This window comes from Filicampus tigris, chromosome 7 (genome assembly GCF_054856515.1).
Source record: "Filicampus tigris isolate MCC_2025a chromosome 7, RoL_Ftig_1.0, whole genome shotgun sequence".
Taxonomy (NCBI): Eukaryota; Metazoa; Chordata; class Actinopteri; order Syngnathiformes; family Syngnathidae; genus Filicampus; species Filicampus tigris.
Window position 1 is genome coordinate 18,076,058 of NC_141223.1, and position 22,261 is coordinate 18,098,318.

At 40.8% G+C, this 22,261-nt stretch overlaps 1 protein-coding gene across 3 annotated transcripts in view; it reads right to left on the bottom strand.

Moving 5' to 3' along the window:
- Positions 1-231: 231 nt before the first annotated feature.
- The window catches only part of npas1 (neuronal PAS domain protein 1), a 66,927-nt gene continuing 44,897 nt past the window's right edge, over positions 232-22,261 (bottom strand). The window contains exons 6-12 of one of the 3 annotated variants that reach the window (XM_086036713.1): positions 13,901-14,063; positions 13,687-13,802; positions 10,720-10,916; positions 9,600-9,706; positions 7,135-7,282; positions 4,694-4,806; positions 232-3,691 (exon numbers count right to left, since the gene is read on the bottom strand). In XM_086036713.1, the coding sequence (XP_085892839.1) occupies positions 2,637-3,691; positions 4,694-4,806; positions 7,135-7,282; positions 9,600-9,706; positions 10,720-10,916; positions 13,687-13,802; positions 13,901-14,063 (1,899 nt within the window). In that variant the 3' untranslated portion in view covers positions 232-2,636. Of the gene's footprint in view, positions 3,692-4,693; positions 4,807-7,134; positions 7,283-9,599; positions 9,707-10,719; positions 10,917-13,686; positions 13,803-13,882; positions 14,064-22,261 lie in introns of all 3 variants that reach the window. The other 2 variants (XM_086036712.1, XM_086036711.1) reach the window with 2 other exon arrangements.

Genomic DNA, 22,261 nt, shown 5'->3' on the forward strand with positions numbered 1-22,261 from the left:
TTATGCTGGCTCTTATGTACAGCACTTTGTTACAGATGTGGCTGTTTTTTTTTGTTTTTTTTTTAAGCGCTCTATACATGAAATCGAGTTGAGTTCTCAGATGAATGTTTATGGACAGAGAGATGCAAGAACTGACAAACCTTTGCATGGAAACAAAATCAAACTCATTTGACATTTGCACAGAAAATCAAAGCAAATACATAAAGAATAATAACAGACCAGGGAAGAGAGTGAGCTTCTCTACTGAGTGGAATATTTTATTGTTATTGTCATCTGTATCACTGCATTTTTCCCTTTTTTTTTCCTTTACAGCATTCATTTTGTTCAATAAGCGGCTGGAGTATTCACAAGGATGCGAGGATAACGTTAGATTCACAGTGATAGGCAAAGGGGTTAGCTATTTAACTCAATTAAAAATGACAGCGCGCGCACACACACACACACACACACACACACCCACACACCCCCACACACCCCCACACACGCACACACACACACAAACACACTCCCAGAATCTGTGTGCTCGCTCATGTGACAAGTGCAGTATGTCAGACATTGTTCACGTCTTCTGAATTTGTATATTTCACAGACAGCACAATTGAGATTTGGGGAAGAGCCACAATATTTCTGACACAGCAGGAAAAATGAACATCGGTGTAATTCACGTATTTATTTGCAGGCTTTAAAAGTGCTACAGAATTCAAATAGGCGTCATTTTTATACTAGTATTTCAACTAGGTGATGATTTAAAGATTAATTTAAATCTCAACACATTTTTTTCACAGTTTTAGAGCTGTTCTGGGTACCTTTTTTTGCAAAAACTATCAGTGAAAATGACTTGAATTTTCCTTTTTTTCCCCCCCTCTTCTACTCGAGTAAAACCCCACCACATTTAAAAGTGACGGATGGGGCTTTTATTCCCCAGTCGACTGACACTGAAAGTGTCTCCTGACCCGATTGTGACTTTAATGGCTGTCATTTTATGACCCGTTTTTATGCTCCGTTACTTCATCAATGACTATTTATTCCCTCGGCTGCACGGCGAGGCGACTACGATATTGCGATCGCTCTTGCGTTGTTTTCTGTTTTAACAGGACCACATTAAGTTGCGTGAAGTGCTTCCAGTTTGAATTCTCAGTTAAGTGCTCAAAAAAAAAACGAAAAATGAAACTTTTCCTGCTTTTTAAAACGATAACAACATCAATTCTGATGATATTGTGCAACTTGTCAAAATATTCACTGTGAAAAATAACCCAAACATGGCTCAAAAGGGACCAAGAACAACTCGGGTCAATTCAACCCAGTTTTGGGGGTATTTTTGCACAAAACAATCCATTTTTCGGGTTGTTTTGTATAAAATAGGAAACCTAAAATGTTGAGTCAAAGTACCTTTTGAACCCATAACTGGGTTATTTTTGACGCAACCGTTTTTAGAGCATTTCCCTGGAAATTATCCTCTCAGCGCCTCACTCTAAAACAGTTGGGTCAAAATAGGAATGGACTGATGCTTGGGTCAATTTGACAACATTTTGGGGGTATATTTGTACAAAACAATCACATTTTGGGTGTTGTTTGTACAAAAGAACAAACCCAAAAAGTTGACCATGGTTTGATAGTTTGGTTATTTTTAACCCAACTGTTTTTAGAGTATTTCCCTCTAAATGATTCATTCATTGCCTTACTCTAAAACATTTAGGTAAAAAATAATCGAATTTGGATCAAAAAGGGACTGACCACTAATTGATTTCTCTTTTGGGGTTTGTTGTTTTGTACCAACCAACCCAAAATAATAAGAATAAAAAGATGTCCCTTTTTGATCCAACTGTTTTTATAGTATTTTATGTGGAAAGAACACAAATGAACAAAAATATGGCTTTCATACAAAAACAGCATGACGCAGAATATACTAGAATAGTCAAGAAGAAGCATTTTGTTTCAATTGCATTTCCTCCCTTTTATATGATGGAATGTCTGGGTGTATTATTACGGTATTAATATTATTATTACTATTATTATTATTATTATTATTATTATTATTAGCTGTATTTGTGTCCCCAACAATGTGCTTGTAATTAATGACTCTTTTTTTGTAATTATTTTGAATTTCAATACAAAATCACTTCCCTTTATTTTGAAGGAACCCCTAGAATCAAAGGGTCACCAAAAAAGAGATTAATTATATAATACTGCAATAATAAAAATCCACTCCGACAAGTGTCCATCTTCTTTCTTTTTTTTTTCTTTCTACTGGTAAGAGAGTTAATTGGGTTAATTGGGGTGACGGTTGAGGGTGAGGGGGGTTGCTATGTGAGCTGAGGGTCATCATGGTTGTTGTCTCTATATACAATATGGCTTCTCTGAGTGGAAGAAACACAGAAGTGGTCTGTTGAAAGACAGTTCATTATTTAGTCGTAAAAGTCTCCAGCGAGCTCCAATCAGAAGTCATCCTGTTCCTTTTTTCTTTTTTTTTTTTTTTTTTTTTTAGTTTTCCGAGAGTGGCTGTCAGCTTGTCCGGCAGCGAAATAAACGTTCCCCCAGTGGCGAGCTGTCACACGTTTAACACCGCAGTCGTTCAAGTCCAATTAGCGACGTCCTCCGAGGCTTAATGACCTGACGTCGACGTCTTTTTCATCATCTCAGTCCTCCTCGGAGCCGGCGGCCCCCCGCAGTCCGTTCATACAGAAGGGCAGTCCGGAAGGGAAGGGGCTGTCCGAAGGGGAGAAGCCGCTGAAGGGCGGCAGGCCGGCCAGTCGCTGCAGGTGGGGGAAGAAGGCCGGCGGGGGACCCTTGTGGTGGTCCGAGCGCAGCTGCAGGCCGTCCCCGTGTCCGACCGCATGGTGGTGGGAGGGGGGCAGCTCGGGGGGAGCGTAGCGGATGGTGCTTGGGGCGTACAAGCTCTGGGGGCCCTGGGGTCCCAAGGCGAGGGGGTGGAAGAGGACCCGCCCCGCCGCGCCCCCCGCGGCCAGTCTCTGGAGGAGCTCTAAGTCCGGGCCCCCGCCCGGTCCGCCGCCCCGATTGACCGCCCCCGGTGCAGCCCGCTCCTCGCGGGGCAGGGGGGACGACACGGGCATGACGGGGGACAAGGCTGGGGAGGGAGGGGTGAACAGGCCCTTCGGGGGGGCTTCGGTGCTGGAGGAGGAGTCGGGTATTGGGGTGTTGGGGCTGTCACCGTTGAGGCTGCTGGAGGGGGTGTGTGCGTGAGAGGGCTGGGGCTGGCTGCTGTGCGAGCCCCAGCGCCCCCCGGTGGCCAGGGCCTCGTGTTCAGTCTTGATGCTGGCAGACGGGGTTACTACACTCTTCAGCTGCTGGATCACAGCTCGCCCGTTGTGCACCCGCCCTCCCCTCTCGCCTCTCGTTGGGGCGTTTGCCCCCCTGCTCGGCTTCCCTCCACCGTCTTCTTGTTTCAATTTGTCGCCGTCTCCCCCCTGCTCCCAGTCGGGCTCCTCGTCTTCCTCCTCGTCGTCCTCCTCGCCGTCGCTCTCGCTGGCCAGGTCCGAGGAGGCCGACACGCTCTCCTCGGCGTGCCGCAGCTCGTCCAGACGGCGGCGGCTCTCGGCGGGGGCCCCCTCAGGCTCAGACCTTAGCAGGCGCTTCCTCCTGTTCTCCGATTGGACGGCGGCGGTGGTGAACTTCTCTCGGGCTTTCGTGTCGGGGTCGCTCTTCCCTGCTGAGCTCTTTGCTGGCTGGGAGCCTAAGAAAGAGGAAGTGTAAGGGAACATTCGGTATCTTTCTTTAAAGTAACCATCGTGAGTCCCGCGTTTAGAGTCCTGCTATTTTGTGGATTTTTTTGTACAGTTAATACCTCTATTTTGGCGTCACTCTCGTATAAACGGGTTGCAATTCCACTTTTAACCACTACATGGCGGCACATTTATTTAGTTTGCGGCAATCGAAATTTGAAAGAATAAGAATGCAACAGGAAGTATTTTAGGACAGCATCATTTTGGTTGAGCATTTTTCAAAGTCATGTAATCCTGCTTTTTATGCTTACAGGAAGTGACAGCCGTAGGTTCATTTTATGATGTATATCTTTGGGCAAGATTATTGATGTACATCAGGAGGTGATACGTTATAAATAATATAAATATATATAAATATAAATAATAATAAATTGGTTTCACATAAATAAACTATTTAAAACTACAACAATAACATTTCTCGTCATAAAGGTGAAAAAAGAATACAAAGATGGTTGGGTCTACTTTCTTCTCTGTGTCAATGATTCCCAAGTAACATAAAAATTGTCATCTTACAACAAATTGCTCTTGTTTTGGTTCCGAATGTGGAGATGGGATTGGACTGCTGCTCATTGCAGGGGCGGACCTATTCTAATGGCATATAGGGCCGTGGACCACCACAAAATCCTAAAAACTCCTACAGTTTTAACCATATCAGCTTTATCAGAAAGCTGTGATGTAAAGATTTGAAAAACTAATGAAAATATACAAACACCATATTGACAAGTTCAAGCACAAAAGCTGACAAGTGCCATTTAGGCAAAAAGTCAACCCATTTGGAGCAGCCCTTGGAGGAACTAGCCATATTTGCTTTTTAAAAAGTCTACAATGGATGCAAACTCATGTCCGAAGTCAAGGAAACAAATGCAAAAAAAGCCTGTAGTTAGGCCGTGTTAAAATTCGGTCATGGCCACAGGCTCGCTCGCAGGGTGTTATGGGGTGTCGCAATGTCCTACCTCGGGCCTGCGGGGAGCTGTTTGTGGGAGGGGAGCTCACTCGAAGTCGCTCGGCTCTGACGCTCTCTGGCAGCTGCAGTAGATCCAGAGGAGTGTCGGGCAGCTCCGTTCGACTGGTGGGGTGAAAAAAAAACAAACAAAAAAAAAAAAAATGTCATACAAAAGAGAGACGGAGAGGAAAGGCGTGCAAAAATAAACCATGAAGCACTCCCAGCTTTAAAAGCAGACTTAAGGGACTAATCTGCCTCGTCACTACCTCTGATAAGTAGGCTTCCTTTGTCACCTCAACATGACACGCCGGCCCCCATCACACCTACACAAACAGTGACACGTGCAAACAGACCGACGCGTCGGCCTCGCCCTCGAGAAACACACACAGAGCTCACCTATAAACAGCCGCGCTCCTCTCCGGAATGGAGGAGGCTGTTGGAGAAGTTAATGAGCTCTTGTAATTACAGCTCTAATTAACTAAAACACGATTCAAGCCCCAAAATTCTGACATCCGTTGGTTGTAATTATACGGCCTCAGCCCAATTAGCATCGACATTCAGCCTACTCTTGTTTTTGTCTGACTGCTTGGCCGCCTGAAACACGGTATTATGCGCCGTGAGTGTGTGTGTGTGTGTGTGTGTGCTGAATGTATGCAGAATAGGGAAACAAAATTGTGTGTGGAGGTGCGGGGGGGCATATATTCTAGAGCTTGTACAGTGGTCTAACGTTTGTGCAGTAAGTGTTCTTCTAACAGTCTGACATTAAATGTTGAGTAATTGATTTCAGAATGATTCAAAGGGATCGTCTATATATTTATACTCAATACAGCTCAAATGAGACCTATTTACATGAATAGCTCATCACATGAAAATAAAATAAATAAATAAATAAAAGCAAATATGGGCGTCGGTTCACTTAATATAAAGAAATGTGATTATTATAAAACTAAAGCATAACATGAATTGAAATGACCGATAACACATTTCTCAATTAAATACATACAAATTTAAAATATTTATAAGAAATCTATCCAGCCGAAGAACCAAAAGTGTAAATATGGAAACATAAAAAAAAAAAGAAAAAAAAAACATGAACATGAACATCACCAGGCTCTTCATGTGAAACAAGAGATTCAATTTAATATTAAAAAGTAAGTCACCCAATATGCAGTGGATAAAATAGAATTTTGTAAAAATAAATAAATACATAAATAAACAAATATAAAAATGGATTAAGATTGTAAATAAATAATAGAATGTACATTATGAAGTCTATAATGATATGATAAATAGTTTTTAATCAATTAAATACACTAAATGTATGTGGATAAAAAAAGCAATATATATAAAAGAATAAAAGAACAAATATATCCATCCATCCATCCATCCATTATTCAAATCGCTCATCCTCATAATATATATACATAATATAATTACATCAACGTTTCATCAAAAAAAGTAATTACTGGTAATACGAAAAGCTGGAGCAAAAGGGGTCGGTTCATGCAAGATACATAAAACTTCATTGCGCAGGAAAGAAAGTGACACAAATGAATAAATGAAAAAAAAAAACACATTACAAATAAATAAAATGAATAAATATATTCATTATTAAACAATTTACTAAACTAAATTAATAAAGAGAAACTGTATTTAAAAAAAGGTGTGCAAATTTAACAAAGAGAAAAGGGGATTCTTTGATTTTTCATGATCAATGAATAATTTAATTCACACCGACTCGCCACAAAACTAGGTACACCTGCACTATCAAATGAGGTCTAATACAAGCGCTGCAACAAAAATTCCATCTCTACAAACATAATACTCTGACAGAGAAAAATCAAACGGTATATTTATCATATCATCGTAATGGTAATATTGCAGATGTGTTCTTCAGAGATGCTCAAAGTGTGGTGTGTATGGTAGATTTCTTGAAGTGCAGTTCATTTATATTTAATAGAACTGAAATGTACAGTACCTTACATTTGCATTTATTCTTTTAAAAATTGCTTGTTTTTGAACATTTGTTTCAGTATAATTCTAGCTAGCGTTTAAGTGCAATACATTGAATCTCTATTTACTGTAAGTACAGTGTTTTCTTTTCCCGTTATTAAAGTGCAGTGTAAATGTTACAGTGGCGTACGCTAATTTGAAGTATACTTTTTAGGAATAAAATCTCCTAAAGACAGCTCGTGTATTGTCATTAGAATGTGCAGGTGATGATGCCGAGGCCGCAGATGAGTGTATTTTCACATTTTTCGCGATTGAATATCTGTCAGCGCTTAAGCCATCAACATTAATGGGGCCCGATGATGCCTTTTCTTTCATGTCACAAACATTTTACACGTATCCTCATCAGCTGTTGGAGTCAGTCAAACCTCATTTCATCGTTCCTGCCTTCAAAGCTCGTGTGAACACAGCGTGGCGCTCCGCTTCGCTCTTGAAACTGACCTGAGGACGCAGTTGACCCAGATGACGTTGCGTTCGTGGGGGGCTTTGTGGTTTATGGACACGGTGGCGGTGGACTGAATCCACAGATAGCCGCCTCTCTTCTGGAGCCAGCGGTAGTAGCCCGTCACCACTTGGCCTTTCCTCAACACTGGGGCGAGCAGATGGGGAAGAAAAGCCTTAAACATTTGTTGCATGTTAAGTGGTGGTTTCAGTCTATGATTTTAATCGCCATGTAAGGAAATAAGATGTTTTAATATTCTACACATATGAATAACTGTCACTTTATCTGAGGCGATAAGACTGTCCCCACATTGGACGTTAAATACTTAAATTACAGTATTTATATAGGCAGATTTTCACAAAAAAGACAGACCCAAAATAGAAATTGGATTGCGCCTTAAGTACAATACAAAATGTATTGCAATAACATATAGAGTGGACATAAAAAGTTTACACACCCGTGTTCAAATGCCCGGTTTCGTGATTTGAAAAAAGAAACCAAGATACATCATTTTAAAACCTTTTCCACCATACATTTGACTTAGAACTTGTACAACTCATTTGAAAACAAGTTTCAAATCGTTTTGAGAGGGGAAATAGAAACTAAACAACTGCAACAATGCAGTTGCACAAGTATACACCCCCTCTTATAACTGTAATCTGAATTAACCAATCACATTCAAACTCATCTAAAATGGGAGTCAGAAGCAACTGCTACCATTTAAAGCAATTCTGAATAAAACCAAACAAAGCTCAGATGTTCTGGTTAGCTTTTCCTTATATTTGCTTTCTTTCAAGCAGAAACCTTGTCTCAGGCTCCTGTTCCAGCTGAAGAAAAACAGCCAAAGCATGGTGGTGGCAGCATCATGCTTTGGCATTTGAACCATGCTTCAAATACAGTGTGAACTGTAGGTATAGTGTTGTTTTGGTGATGAGCAGTGTTGTGCTCGCACTAAATGTGACTTTGGCAAATATGGCTAATAAGTACAAATTAATTTTTAAAAATTTTGCTGAATCACACATGAAATCTTCCCAAAATGATGTGGGAAATAGTGGTATAGCTCAATGAAACCAACAGCTGGAACTGTTTGTCAAGGTGGAGGGAAATATGAAACGCTCCAAATAGTAGCCAGAGTTAGCACAAAACCTTCTGGCTTCAGCTAGAAAACACAACAAATTAGGAAAAGACTAGAACATTTGAATGATATTTGAGGGTCATCAGATGCACTTTAAACTTTGACAGGTGTATGCGCTGACTCCCATTTAACATCAGTTTGATTGTGATTGGTTAATTCTGAATACGTCCAACTCCCCAGAAAAAAACAGGATGTGCACACTTGTGCAACCCCATTATTTCAGTTGGTTACTTCCGCTGTAATTTTTTTTAATTGAATGTTAGAGGTCCGTAGCGGTGGAAAAAGTTTGGAAATTATTTATCTCAGTGTAATTTTGTATTATTATTATTACTATTATATTATTATTATTATTATTATTATTATGTTTTTTACAAAACCTGGCATTTCAAGAACAACAGTATATATAACTATACATTCAAAAGCTCCACAATGGAAAAAAACAATTACGAGGAAAAAAAAGAAATTAACTTAGAAAAAGTAAAAAAAAAAAGAAAAAGAAAAAATGTGGAGGAAAAGAAAGGAATTTCAGACTCGTAATGAGAATAAAGTTGTGAACTTAACAGGCACATATGAAACTTCCCATATGAATTTAAACACAACACTCTCAGACCCACAGCATGTATTTCTCTTGAGAAACCTGCCACATTAATAAGGTAAAATCAAAAAAAATTGTTGACTGAATTTATTTTTTGTCAAAATGATTTGATTGAATTTATTTTTTGTCAAAATGATTTAAACTTATTGAATTTTATTGTAGATTTCAATATTCTGGATTATTATATCATGTTTTTCTTTCATCTACTTTAGTCTCATAGTACCATAATTTCACGCATTTAACTTTATGGTTAAAGGAAAAGAAGTGGTAGGTGCACACTTTCAGCTTGTCCTGTCCCAGCTGACTATTGGGTGACTGGTGGAGGGACACCCTGGATTGCCAGCCAGTAACATGGCACATACAGACAAACAACCATTGATACTCACATTGATCCCTATGGAAGGTTCTTCAATTAACCTAACATACAGTACATGTTTTGGAAGTACCTTGAAACACACACAATCACGGGATGAACATGCAAACTCCACACGGGAAATCCCAGAGCCGACATTCACACTCAGAACCTCAGGACTGTAAGGCAGAGGTGCAAACCACTAGCGCGCTATGCTACCCGTGCACACAGATGAACAAATCTAAATTTACATGACCTTCTCAGTAGAGGTTATGACTGACAGTTCATGGGGATAGCAGCAGAGGGCGCCAATGACACCAGAACAGAAAGGATTCAACAGGCTCTCCTTGAGGAGTGTGTACGTGTGTGTAAAGACACTCACGGTCTTCATGGCTCTGCCGCAGGTTCTCCAGATCCTCCACATAGATGAAATGGTAACAGGTGCGGCCCACCACCTCTGCGGGCGTCAGGTCCATGTAGTCGGATATCCTGCACGCATACGCAAGTCAGTCACGCCGTCCACAGAACTAAAGGGAGCATTCATCCGTCCATCTTCTAAAGCACTTGCCTTTGACTAAGAGGCGGGGTACTACCCTAGAGTCGTAATCAGCCAATCACAGGGTAGGTACATATACACAAACAGCCATTCGCACTCACGTCCATACGTATTGACAATTTGGAGTCTTCAATTAACCTAATATGCATTTGAAATAGAGCTGAACAATTAATGAAGTTTATATCAGCATTGGAATGTAGTCGAATGCCATTTTCGAATCACAAAGATTGCAATTTGGGATGGCTTTATAGATGGCTATGTTGTGGCTAGATAAGTTCAGGGCTCAAAAAGTGCAGTCCAAATATCTATATATCATTCTTTTATGAAACATGAAAAGATGAAGTGATAAAGCCACAGATTTGTTTGCATTATTGTTGTAATCTGATTTTTGACTGAGTGATTTATGTTCACGCAACACTGGTTCATTTGGCTTTATTTTAGCATAATCTTAATCTATAAATCAAAACAGTCATGTATAATAAATCTGATATTGTTTATTGCAATACAGATATATTTATTCCATTTGTTTAAAAAAAATACGTGGGAAGAGGACCTTGAAGAAATGATCACATATATCGCAATCACAATATTGTGGAAAAAAAAATTGCAATAAGATTATTTTTCAAAATCATTCAGCCCTAATTTGGAATGTAGGAGAAAGCCGGAATACTTGGAGAAAACCCAAGCGAGCACAGGGAGAACATTCAGGAATACAAATGTATTGTACTTAAAGGTTAACTACAACCGAACTGTACTTAACATTAAAAGAAAGATGAAGCCATTGTAACATTATGCGCAGTTTGAACATTGAATTCAGCGATTCTCTTGCATACCGCTAGAGGGAGCTCACATCCCACAAGCGCTAGTCATGTCACACTTTGAGAATCACTGTGCTCACCACTCAGCCAAGGGGACAATTACAGATGAAATAACAACGACACTTCACCTGTTCTCGCAGTATGTGACCTGCAGGTCCATGTTGACCCTGAAGACAAACATGTGGCTCTCCATGCGGACCTCATTGAGCGTGGAGGGGGGAAGCGTGTGAGCCAGTGCCACCATCCCCATGGGCCGAGGCATGGACCGCGCTGAGCCAGGGACGATCGCGGGACGGTAGCGGATTCTCCCAGTCACGTGAATCACCTGAAGGTAAAAAAAAACAACCCAACACACACACAACAAGAGGAAGACAATTAACACGCGGTAATATGACTGGATATAAACTAGAGAATAGAATACCATTGAAGCCAAAGAATGCTGCAGCCCTGGCTTTGCGGAGCAATAAAAAGCAGCGCGCAACTATTCAGTGTGAAATAAGGTCAAAGCAATAAAACACGGTGAAAACGACCATCTTGACACTGCTGTGAAACACTAGCAGAGCAAAACAAAGTGACAAGGCGCTGCTTGTAATTCCTTCATGCAAAAAACAAGGACACGGAGGACATGACATTAGGGACACACTAATGACATCCCCAAAACACATAAAAATGCTCAGTTTTGACTTTGAATGTTCTCGCTGCGCTTGCAGATGTTTTCTCTTGGTACCTGGAAAAACATGCATGTTGATGTCACTGAGGTCTCCATATTGTCAATAGGTGTGAATGTGTGTTTGTCTATATGCACCCTGCAATTGACAGGAAACTAGTCCGGGGTGCGCCTCGCCTGTTGCCCAACGTCAGCTGGGATAGAAACGCAGGAACGTGGCTTATAAACGCAGGGTCAGGAGCCCAAATGGTCCCAGGTCAGGTTTATTGTGTCACTGGTCTATCACTGTAAAATACTGTAGGCAGTTTTATCCTGATGGCGCACCACTTCTTGGCAAAGAACATTTTGATTGCTGGTTATATGAAATTCATGTTATTATCATCATATCATTATAATTGTTTTTTAAGTTTACATATATTTTGTGATCTCAGGGGCCTAAATTAAAAAAAAAAGGTTTGGCAGCATATACAATTTAAATTGATCACGTCTCATATCTCTGTCAAATATCATTAGAATAGCGGATAATTTTGGTGTTCTTATTCAGAACCTTACTACATCTTATTCCTGTTTTACTTGATATGTTGATGTTGATGACATGGCAATAATGTTTTAATTCTAGTATGTTTTGGAGGTCCAGGGGTAGGAAGCAGCTATCTACGTTAGGTCTTGAGTTTGGGAACCCTTGATTGCAGGCAACCATGAAAAATAATCTGACAAAATACATGGAGTAAGGTGAAAATAATGAAAAGTCAATGTCGGATTGTAAGGTGCACTTGGGCAAGTCACAGATGGTGTGGTGGTACATTTGCCTGACCATGTAGACCGTGGCTAACAGGCTAGTGGGGAGGCACAAAGGCTCTCTAAAAGGAGACTATCACAGTTTCTCGGCCAGTTATTTACCTCTGTTGACCCACAAAAGTAAAAAGTGCTTTACTGTACTTCATGTCAAGGGATATAAAATTGGTGTTTGATGCGCGGACGGCTGCATATGGACAGCTGCTTCCGGCTGCAGCCGCTGGTGCCAACCTGATCGTTACTATAGAGTCATTCAGTAAGCTGGTTGCCTCTCCTATGTTTTAATTGATTGTACGTTCCACACATGACAAGAATCAAACTGGTAACATTTTGTATTTGGCAATACTCTTTCATGGACTAATTATGCTAGCAATTTTTGTTTTGCTTTTTTGGTAGTTAAGACCATTGTATTGTCTTCACATTAGGGTTGGGCATCGTTTGAATTTGTACGATTCTGGTTCAGATTCTCTGATTATATTTCGGTTCCTAACGATTCTTGATTCCGATTCTTAAAAAAAAAAAGAGTTATTTTGGGACTTTGAACTTATCTGTTCTTTAATTTCATTAACTTTTTACTGTTTGTGAAATGTACTATGAATTACTCAATGGGATATTTTTAACCAGCATATCCATTTTTTTTATATCATTTTTCGCAAGAGCTTTATTTTTACAAAGCTCAAGAAAATACAATAATGCAGCAGTTACTTAAAAGGCAAACTTTTTATTAACCCATTAAGCCCGGGAGCGCCTAACCACGTTTCAACCTTTCTACCTTTCAAACCGGGGGAGCAGATACGTCACCGTCCTTTTTTAATCCAATTCTCCGTCTCTTAGCCAACGTCGTCGATCGCCGGGAGCTCTGATAAGTAACGGCAGTACTATATAGACGACGTGCATGACCAGTGGAACCAGTCGAACGTGATATGATATGGTTTGTAGACGATTACGATATTGACGTCTTTGTAACAGAATACAGGATGGTAATTACCACTCGATTTTTTAAAAAATTAAAATAGTGCTTCTCTTGCAGTGACACGTTATTTTTACATCTTCGATTGAAACAGTAAATGATAATAAGTTCTGCCTGTGCGAAAGCCACATGTCTAAGCTCTTTAATTCTTTTGGAATTATGTTTCTGTCTGCTACAGGGGCTGAGATATTAATCATTTTGTAAGAGTTGAATTTCTGGGAGAACTTCAGGTTTTCAAGGATAATTCCGAAGGCGACCTTAGGTTTTGGGGAGCTGTTGAGAAAGGCGCTTTAGGCCTTAATGGGTTAAACTACGACTCGACTAAAAAACATCAAATATAGAAGTGACTAAAACTAATTAGCATTTTCATTAAATTTTCAAAAGACTAAAACTATGATGGATGGCCAAAAAAAACACTAGTGATATGAGAACAGCAGATGGTAAAATACTAATTTTAGCAGTGCAGTGTTTGTTAAATAAAGCAAAATTTTTGATTTGGCCCAATGAACACTACTAATAACAAATAAATACAAAATTAAATAAATACGTACACTGTGTATTTATTACCTTTGTAAAAGTGTATTTTTTGTCTTGATTGGAAATTATAGTGCACCTTTTGAAATTTCCAGTGAGGTGTACTGTATAAGGGAAATTAAGAGTGACCTTGTATCCGGAGGATTTGACGTGCAGCCCTCTTTTGGTGAGCGTGGACTTCATGCGAATGAAGAAGCCACGGTCAGGAGGTTCATCAGCGGGAGAGTGAGGGCTGGATGGCGCTGCTGAGGATTACAGAGCACCAGATTAATCATGTCTGTTCATCTCGTGCGCTCGCAATCATTACCGACGGCGCGAACCGTACCGCTGGGCTCGGGCGTACCGGCCAGGGATGAGGCGGAGGCCGAGCTGGAGGGCGCGCTCTCGGGTCCCACTTGGCAGCCGGCCTCTGCCCGCAGGTGGGGCCTGATCCCCAACCTCTCGGCCATCTCCACGTGGTCGGCCGGGTGGATGTAGTCGAACACGCTGCTGCCCGTGAGCTCCACCTGAGGGCGGACACACACTCTTGTTGACAAAAAAAAAAAAAAAAAAAAAAAAAAACACACACTCAACACACACCCACCAAGAAAAATCAATATGTGTTATGACAGGAAAATGAAAACCTTGCTGTGGGTTACATTTCAACAAGGACTGTAGCTCTTGTAAGACCCCCCCCCCCATACACACACATTCCAAGTCTCAGAGGAACAAGTGACGACAGTATTACTCAAATAACCAGGCAAGATAAAAATCAATTGTATGTGCTGATTAAAAACGGTTGAACTCTAAGTATCTCCGGAGGTCGCATCACTATTCCTCTTCTTTCTCGCCCGTGTCCCACCCCGCTCCTTCATTTAGTTGCCGCCGGCAGTCCATCCCGGCAGGCATAAAGAGCTCATAGCACCCGGTGTGATCCCATCATCACAATACATCATAGTCAAATCTCCAATCATTTAAAGGCAATAATGGCGCCGCTCTTGCACGGCATCCATAAAAGCAGCACAATCGGAGCAGGTGCGACTCGGCCCGATGCTGTGTGTGAGATGTACATGCGGCTTCCATTACATTTGTGAAGGCGTGCGTGTGATTGTGCGTGCCAATAGCATTCCATCTGATAACGCCGTGGCTGCAGCAGCCTCACACCCTTGTCTGTAGGACACAGCCATTTATTACCGGATTAGAGCCATTTACTGTGGGCTTTATGGGAGCTTCAGCAGGCCCTCAAGGACAGCCGGGGAAAAAGCCACGGCGTTGGGTGCAAGCAGTGATGGGATAGGTGTTGGCAGTCTCCGACATACTGGTGGATGACCATTTTTTTTCCCAATCCACACCCTCAAATAGGTTGGTATTAAAGGGAAACATTTAATTGGCAAGACTTATGACGAAGAAAAATGCTTTTTTATGCATTATGGCTACGCTAACGCAAAATGGGACTTTCAGGTAGGCGGCATTATAGTTACTTGTAGAAATATTGTTCGGGACTTTGGGAATGATTTTTTTGAAATTTTAAAATCTTCTCATCATTGTTTGTCAATAGCAGAGAGAAGCTTCTTGAAGGTTAATCTTATTTTTGCAAATTTTCACAACCGCAACATTGATCTTCTAATGAAAGTATACAAAGATTTTGTTCGACCCGGATTAGAGTATTCCACAAAGGTATGGTCCCTTATTTAAAACAAGGCATTGAATTAATGAATTCACTCGTAGACTGCCAGGCCTTTCCGGGTACACGTATCAGGAACGTTTAGCCAACATTAATCTTCAATCTCTAACTCATCGTCATGTTATGTTTGATCTGATTACACAAGATTATCGGATTAGTGAACATGAACTTTCATTCATTTTTTGGAATATGCACTGTATAAGAGGTTATTATTTAAAAAAATACAAGTTGAATGTTCCAAATTGGACCTTAGAAATTCTTTATTTAGTGACAGGGTAGTACCATATTGAATAATTTTAGTGGTGATGTTAATTCTCCCACATTGGTGATTTTTCAAAGACGTGTGGTTCAGCTATCATTTGATTTGAATTATGGGGTTGGAGTTAAGAGACCGGGCAACGGCCCACCTCTGTCCCTGCTGGTCAATTAAAGTGCTTTTGTTTCTTGTTTTTAAAATGTAAAGATGTGATTTTTGTTGTGGATGTTGTTTGTTTGTAGTATTTTGTTGACTGGCTAATCAATATTAATCAAAAAACCTATTGCAAGTGGTTCTGGAATCCAATCCCACAATGTATGGCAGAATCGACAGACACTTTTGCAATGCGACAAAGACCATTGCAGCCAACAGAAGGACGCTTGTCGCATAATTTCTGATGTTTAAGGTAAAAAGTCATTTTTACTTTTTACATTAGCCAGTGGTGGCTTTGGGTAAGTGATCTTCATATGCAGTCGGGACGCAGGGGGTGACTCTCATAGTATGCAGAAGTCTCCAAAAACACCACAAAGCGTGGCTCCATTTGTTGCTCATTGCTTCTTTTGGAAAAAATAGTCGCTATCGTAATAAAGTCGCTAAGTTGGAAACACTGAATAGCCACTCAATTTGTGGCATACCTGACCTGCTTTATTGTCATAGTAAATGCCTTTGACTGTTTTAGATTGTGAATCAATAGCATGATAGGTCTGCTATCAATGTGCTGACTTGCTTTGAACATTTTTAGTGAGATGTAAAATTAAAGGGTCATAAAAGGATTTTGGTAAAGGTAAAAGTGGAAATGACATATTCCTCATAATTCAATTTATATCGATAGAGTATGTTATTTTTCAGTTGTTGTGATCATTGTTTTGGAAGGGGATAGTTCAACCACTGGGTTGGCGTAGCATTTTAATTCTGTGAACAAAAAATGATTTGTTTGATTTGTTAATTCTTGGTGTGACCATGATTTCTGTCACGTTTCATTTTTTTGTCCCACCCTTGCTTTGCGATTTTAAGCAAGTAGTAAGGTGAACTCAAAGGCTCAAAAAACATGTTGGCAATGTGTTTCAGCAAAAATGTTTAATTTGTGATCTGCAAATCCAAACTACTTAAATGGATCGTGAACTGTGTGGCAACAAGTTTGCTTATTTTGTTGTTGTGGTAATGATATGCATTATGCACAGAACTTTACCTGTCCTCGTTCTAGGGGGTGCAAGTACTCTACTTGACTTGTCTCCCTGGGGGGTCCTCAGGGACCCTTTGACAGCGATATGAAACACAGCGGCTGAAGGCGATGTATCAATTTGTCTGAATACACCATCAAGATACTGGCGTTGTAATCATCTTATACTAAATTATATAGAGGGCAGAATAGTGAGTAATGGTTAGCATGCCTGCCTCACAGTCGCACAGTTCTGGGTTTGAATCTCAGCTCTGGCCACATAACTGCAGATCTCATCTAGCTTTTCCCGATCTGCAACCCATCCTTACAAAAATACTTTACAGACGATGTTATTTTCACCTTCAATCCACAGAAAAAAATATGTTGCACAATAAAACACTTTTTCATCACAATATCAATAGTAATAGCAGAAGCAGAATGATGGCCGGATGAAATTTGAAATAGCATGTTAAGACTAGTGGAGAAATAAAAGGTCAGTTTTGTCCCTAAAGCGTTAGATGGAGAATTTACTTGTACACAGGAGACCCGCACGCACCCATGACCGTCACCTTTGGATAAAACGTAATCATAATAATAAAACTACAGTAAGAATAGTAATTTAACAGGCTGATAACCAAGGTAATGGCAGCAGCTGTTGGCAATAGGCAGCTCAGTTGTACACCACGAGAACTCAAAAGTGAGCATTTTTATCTTTTTAAGGGTAGAAATGTAAATAAATAAAACAAAATTTGGTATCAAATGTCATTAGTGTACCTAATAGGAGTTGAACCGAATAGTCGACTAGTCAACTCGTTGACCTTACTATTCCAAATCAATGTTTAATCCTTAAAGTCGACTACCGTATTTTCCGGACTATAAATCGCTCCGGAGTACAAGTCGCACCAGCCATCCATCCATCCATCCATCCATTATTGATACCGCTTATCCTCACAAGGGTCGCGGGACGTGCTAACCAGTCGACCACCGTGCCGGACTGCATAGAACATATTCTGGAAAATATATTATTTATTTATTTCTATTTTTTGCTGCATAGAACATATTTTGGAAAAAATATGCTTGGGTCGACTTCCACTTTCAGTTGTTCAACCCGTAGCACTTGATATTGTGATCAGCATTAGATGGTAATTGATATTAATATATTGCTATTATTAAATTATATTGCAAAAGGCAATCATATTATTAGATTTCATTCACTTGTAAACCAACTTCAAAATTAGGCCAAACACAATATGGATTTCCTTTAAATGCACTGCTCCTGTGCTGAGTATTAAGAGGTCTATTTCCACTGGATGAATAATACACAGAATTAATTCCCTTCATTAGGCAGCAAAAAGAGAACTCAGAAGTTGAATTTGACTTCTTTTTTATTCCAAACTGACTTATTCATCCTGTTTAAAATTTAAAAGTTTTCACCAAGAGGCTTGAGACGGACATGGTTTGGGGGTGAACCTGGATTTAAAAAATATATATATATTTTTTTAAATAAAAAAATGTATAAGACATGTATATGTGTATGTATATATATATATATATATATATATATATATATATATATATATATATATATATATATATATATATATATATATATACGTTTAAAATTAGAGGTGGAAAAACGGCGTATGATGGAAAGGGTACCCACGCTGCAGAAGGATGACGAATAACGGACGCTCAATTTTTCGTAAAATGCCCAGCTCTGTATACTGTATGTGTGTGTATATATATATATATATATATATATATATATATATATATATATATATATATATATATATATATATATATATATATATATATATATATATATATATATATATATATATATATATATATATTACACACAATAGAAGGAACATAAATTCGCCTCTGCTCCAACTGAAAGATACAAAATCACAAAATCCCATCGTCCCTTGAAAATATTGAACACAGCATTGAGAGACAAACAGGACCTTATGGGCTTTACGGTGAGGGGGGCAATGGAGGGGGGTGGGCTTAAGACCTATGCGAATACTATCACTCCATCACCGGCAGGAGGGAGGGATTGAAGACAGAGATCAGACAGAGAGGAGGAGAAGACACAGCCATTGAGAGGATGAGTCAGGCTCAGAAATAAAAAACAGGTATAGGATGTGGCGCGCACGAGGGGGTGGGAGGGGGGACAGGTTGGGGGGTTGCAGCGTTGGGTTTTGTAGCGGCGACGTGAGGAGAGACCCAGATCATTCAAGTGCATGTGTACGGCTAGACAGCCTGTTTTTAATACCATTGTGTGTGTCATTGTTTGCGTGCCCTGCGCAGACATGCACGTGCATGTGTGTGCTTGGATGAGAAGGAGGAAGAGGAGACCAAGAAGAAGGAGGAGGAGGTGCAGGAGGGCAGCGAGCAGGGGGAAGGAGAGACATGATATAAATAATAGCAAGGGGGCTTTAATATGTATGAGGCATCCGGGCAGTGGTCCACAACACACTCACAGTCCTCACTGACTGATGGGAGAGGAGAGAGGCAGGGAGGCAGGGTAAGGGGGGGTTAAGGAAGGGGGGTTGAGGGTGGGGGAGCGGGGGCTGCATACTAACTAGTCCCAGATCAATTCTCCTCTCCTCCCTGGTCCAAGCATCCTTCCTCTCTTCTCTTTTCCCCATTTATCCCCTTTCTCCCTCCTCCCCGTTACGTCTCTCCCGCTTCCAATCTCCTTGATTTCATCCATCCGCTCACCCTTCGCTGCTTCCCATCATGCACTCCGCCGCGTGGCCTTATTCCAGGCCGGGGGACCCCGGTGAGAGGAGCAACGATACGAGTGGGTGTCTTGGGAGCGGGAGGCGGGGGGCGGGGTGGGGTATGGAACCGGCCGGCTGTGCCCTTGGTCAAGGTGTGTGACCTGGGCTAAGCCGGTTAAGCATCCCGCCCCCCTGTCAGGGGAGAGACCCGGGGGCAGAGGGGTCAGACGTCAGGGACGGGAGGCGGCCCCCCGACAGGGGAGGTGCGGGGGGGGGGGAACATGCCCTCTAAAACAAACCACCAGTTACACAGTTGCACTCGTTTGTTTGTCCGTCCTTCCTCTCTCTCCCCTGTGAGTGCCAGCACTCGCCAACAATGTGTGTGTGTGTGTGTGTGTGTGTGTGTGTGTTCGCCAGACTTACCTTTCCCTCTCCGTCTTTGGCTCCATAAACACAGCAGCACACTGCCTCTAATATATCCTTCCTCCTATCATAAAGCCGGCTGTTTTTTTTTTTTTTTTTGCAGGGGGCAGGGTGGGTGGTGGTGGTGGTGGCGGGGGGGGCGGGGGGGGGTGCAAGGTAAATGCGACGTTGTATGCTCAAGGTTTGGGGCGTAATCTGCGATCATAAATAATTTCATTAGAATGCTGATGGCTTCGGTCCTGTTTGAGGAGACATGATTGGTTAGGCCATCTGCTCAGCTGATAAGAACAGCTCTGTTTTATTAGCATCTCCACCCAAGCCCGGCTGCCTTGTTTACCTCGGCAATCCCACGGCGAATTTCCTTCCTGCCGCAAGTTTAAACTCTATTTACACACTCGTAGTCGCTCGCTCATCTTCCACCGGCGTCTCTCTGTCGATTTCCCTTGTTTCCCCGCTCTTCACTTTTTTTTTCTCGCTCTCGTGCATTTTTGGTACGGACACGCATGTCATATGTGAGGGTCAATCCTGAGCTTCAAGGTCTGCCCCGCTATCCGCTAATCCTTCCTCTCTTTCCAATGGGACTTTGATTTGATGTTAAGTAGCATTTAAAGGGCATAGGTGTGTTGTCTGTGTCTTTGGATGGATTTACACTGCAGGTCCAGCTGCGCAATTCCGATTTAATGCCTTCATTTTTTGGAGTCAATATCACCATAAGGTGCCTTTGAGGCTTCTAGAATTCATCCCAAAAATTCTGACATTTTAAAATGAACTTCACATTTGTTGTATTAAGTAGATGATGTGTTGTTAGAAATGCATATGAGTCAAGTTTCCCTATGTTTTTTTTTAAATTAGCAGCTTGCTGACACTGTGGACAATTTTGGTTAACTGCTAACGCTTACGCATTTTATGAGCACACGGTGGACCTTCACTTCGCAACATGAATCCATTAGCAAGGTGACTACTGTTTTACAAATATACTTTATATTTCACATTCATGAAAGGTTTTTATTTCACTTGATATTTCTCTATGACACTTGAGAGCAAAAAATCCAAATTGTGTGACTTGAAGCATGCATTGTGGATCCCGCCCTTGAGGATGGGGACAACATTTAGCATCTTGAATGGATAGCCTGCTGGCGTTTTATCGGACAGACATTCAGTCAATCAGAAGGGTGCCACAGACATGATTGTGGGCCCAATTTTCATTCCCAGCGCAGGTCTAGAGCAAAGCGCAGTCTAGCTGTGCGCATGGCTGGGTGGAGTTTTCTTTCGTTTGCTAATTTGCTAGACTTTGCACAGGTAGACGTGGGTGTAACGGGGCATTTTCCCAGTCAATTGTGGCGGCATCCCTCATTTGCATTAAAATCAGGGCGGTCGCAACGCACGCCGGCTTGACATTGTTGAAACAGAAATAGACTCTCTGGTCCATGCATGACACTGGCACATAAGCTGCAAGATCTCCCCTTGCGGGTGATGTTTGTAGGCCGTACACGTAATGTGGGAAATGGGTGACTGCCTTGCAACAACAATGTGTGCGTTTGTGTGTGACAACCTCACCCCCCACCATGCTTTTAAACTTTTATTTAGGGGCTTTTTTAAATTCAACTTATGTACAACAGAATGAAAATCCATCAGTGCAACTCTTCATTTTGAAGGGTTAGGAACAATGGTTCATTTGGGTTAGGGTTAAGGTTAAGGGTTAGTTCAAGAGACTGTGGGTCTAGGACACTCATTTGTTATTATTTTTTCTGATACATAGACAATATTGGTTTAATATTATAGTGAATGGTTGGTTATGTGAACATTTCGGACTTGCATGTTTTTTGAAGAAAAGCGCTTCCTTCAAATGATGCAATAATCAAAGACTACTTTGAAAGACTGCTGAGAAAATGAGAATTTTCCCAAATTAGCTTCTCACTCTCTTAATTTACGCTGATTTACCAAAATGGAAATTATTAGCTTCAACATGGAAACCATAAAAAAATAAATGTATATTATTTGACTAAATTCACAACAAATGTAGATGTCCAGTTTGGCATTTGAACTCCTCACTTGTTATCAATGTTAAGACTATTGTTTGAAGTGGTGAGTTTTTTTGTTTTTTTTTCACATTTATGCCAAAGTTACAAACAAAATTAAATCAGTGAGGTGTCTATATGTTCTACTGTTAACAGTGGTTAACTAATTCTTCCTAATATTAAAAAGGTATCTTAAACACATTGAATGCACAGTTGGTGAAAGCCACAGTCAGACTTCCCATTATTAGGCTATTTTTCCATTATTCCTATTGGAAAATTATTTCAAAATGCTATTAAATTTCAGTTTGACCAGCGACATTGTAGTTTCCACTTGTATTGAATAATTTGTTGACAGTGGTAATACATCACCTATGGAACGAATGAAGATTTTTGGGTGTGTTCATTCTGCTTGATTTTTATGATCTCACATTTTGATATGGGTTAAAAACAAAA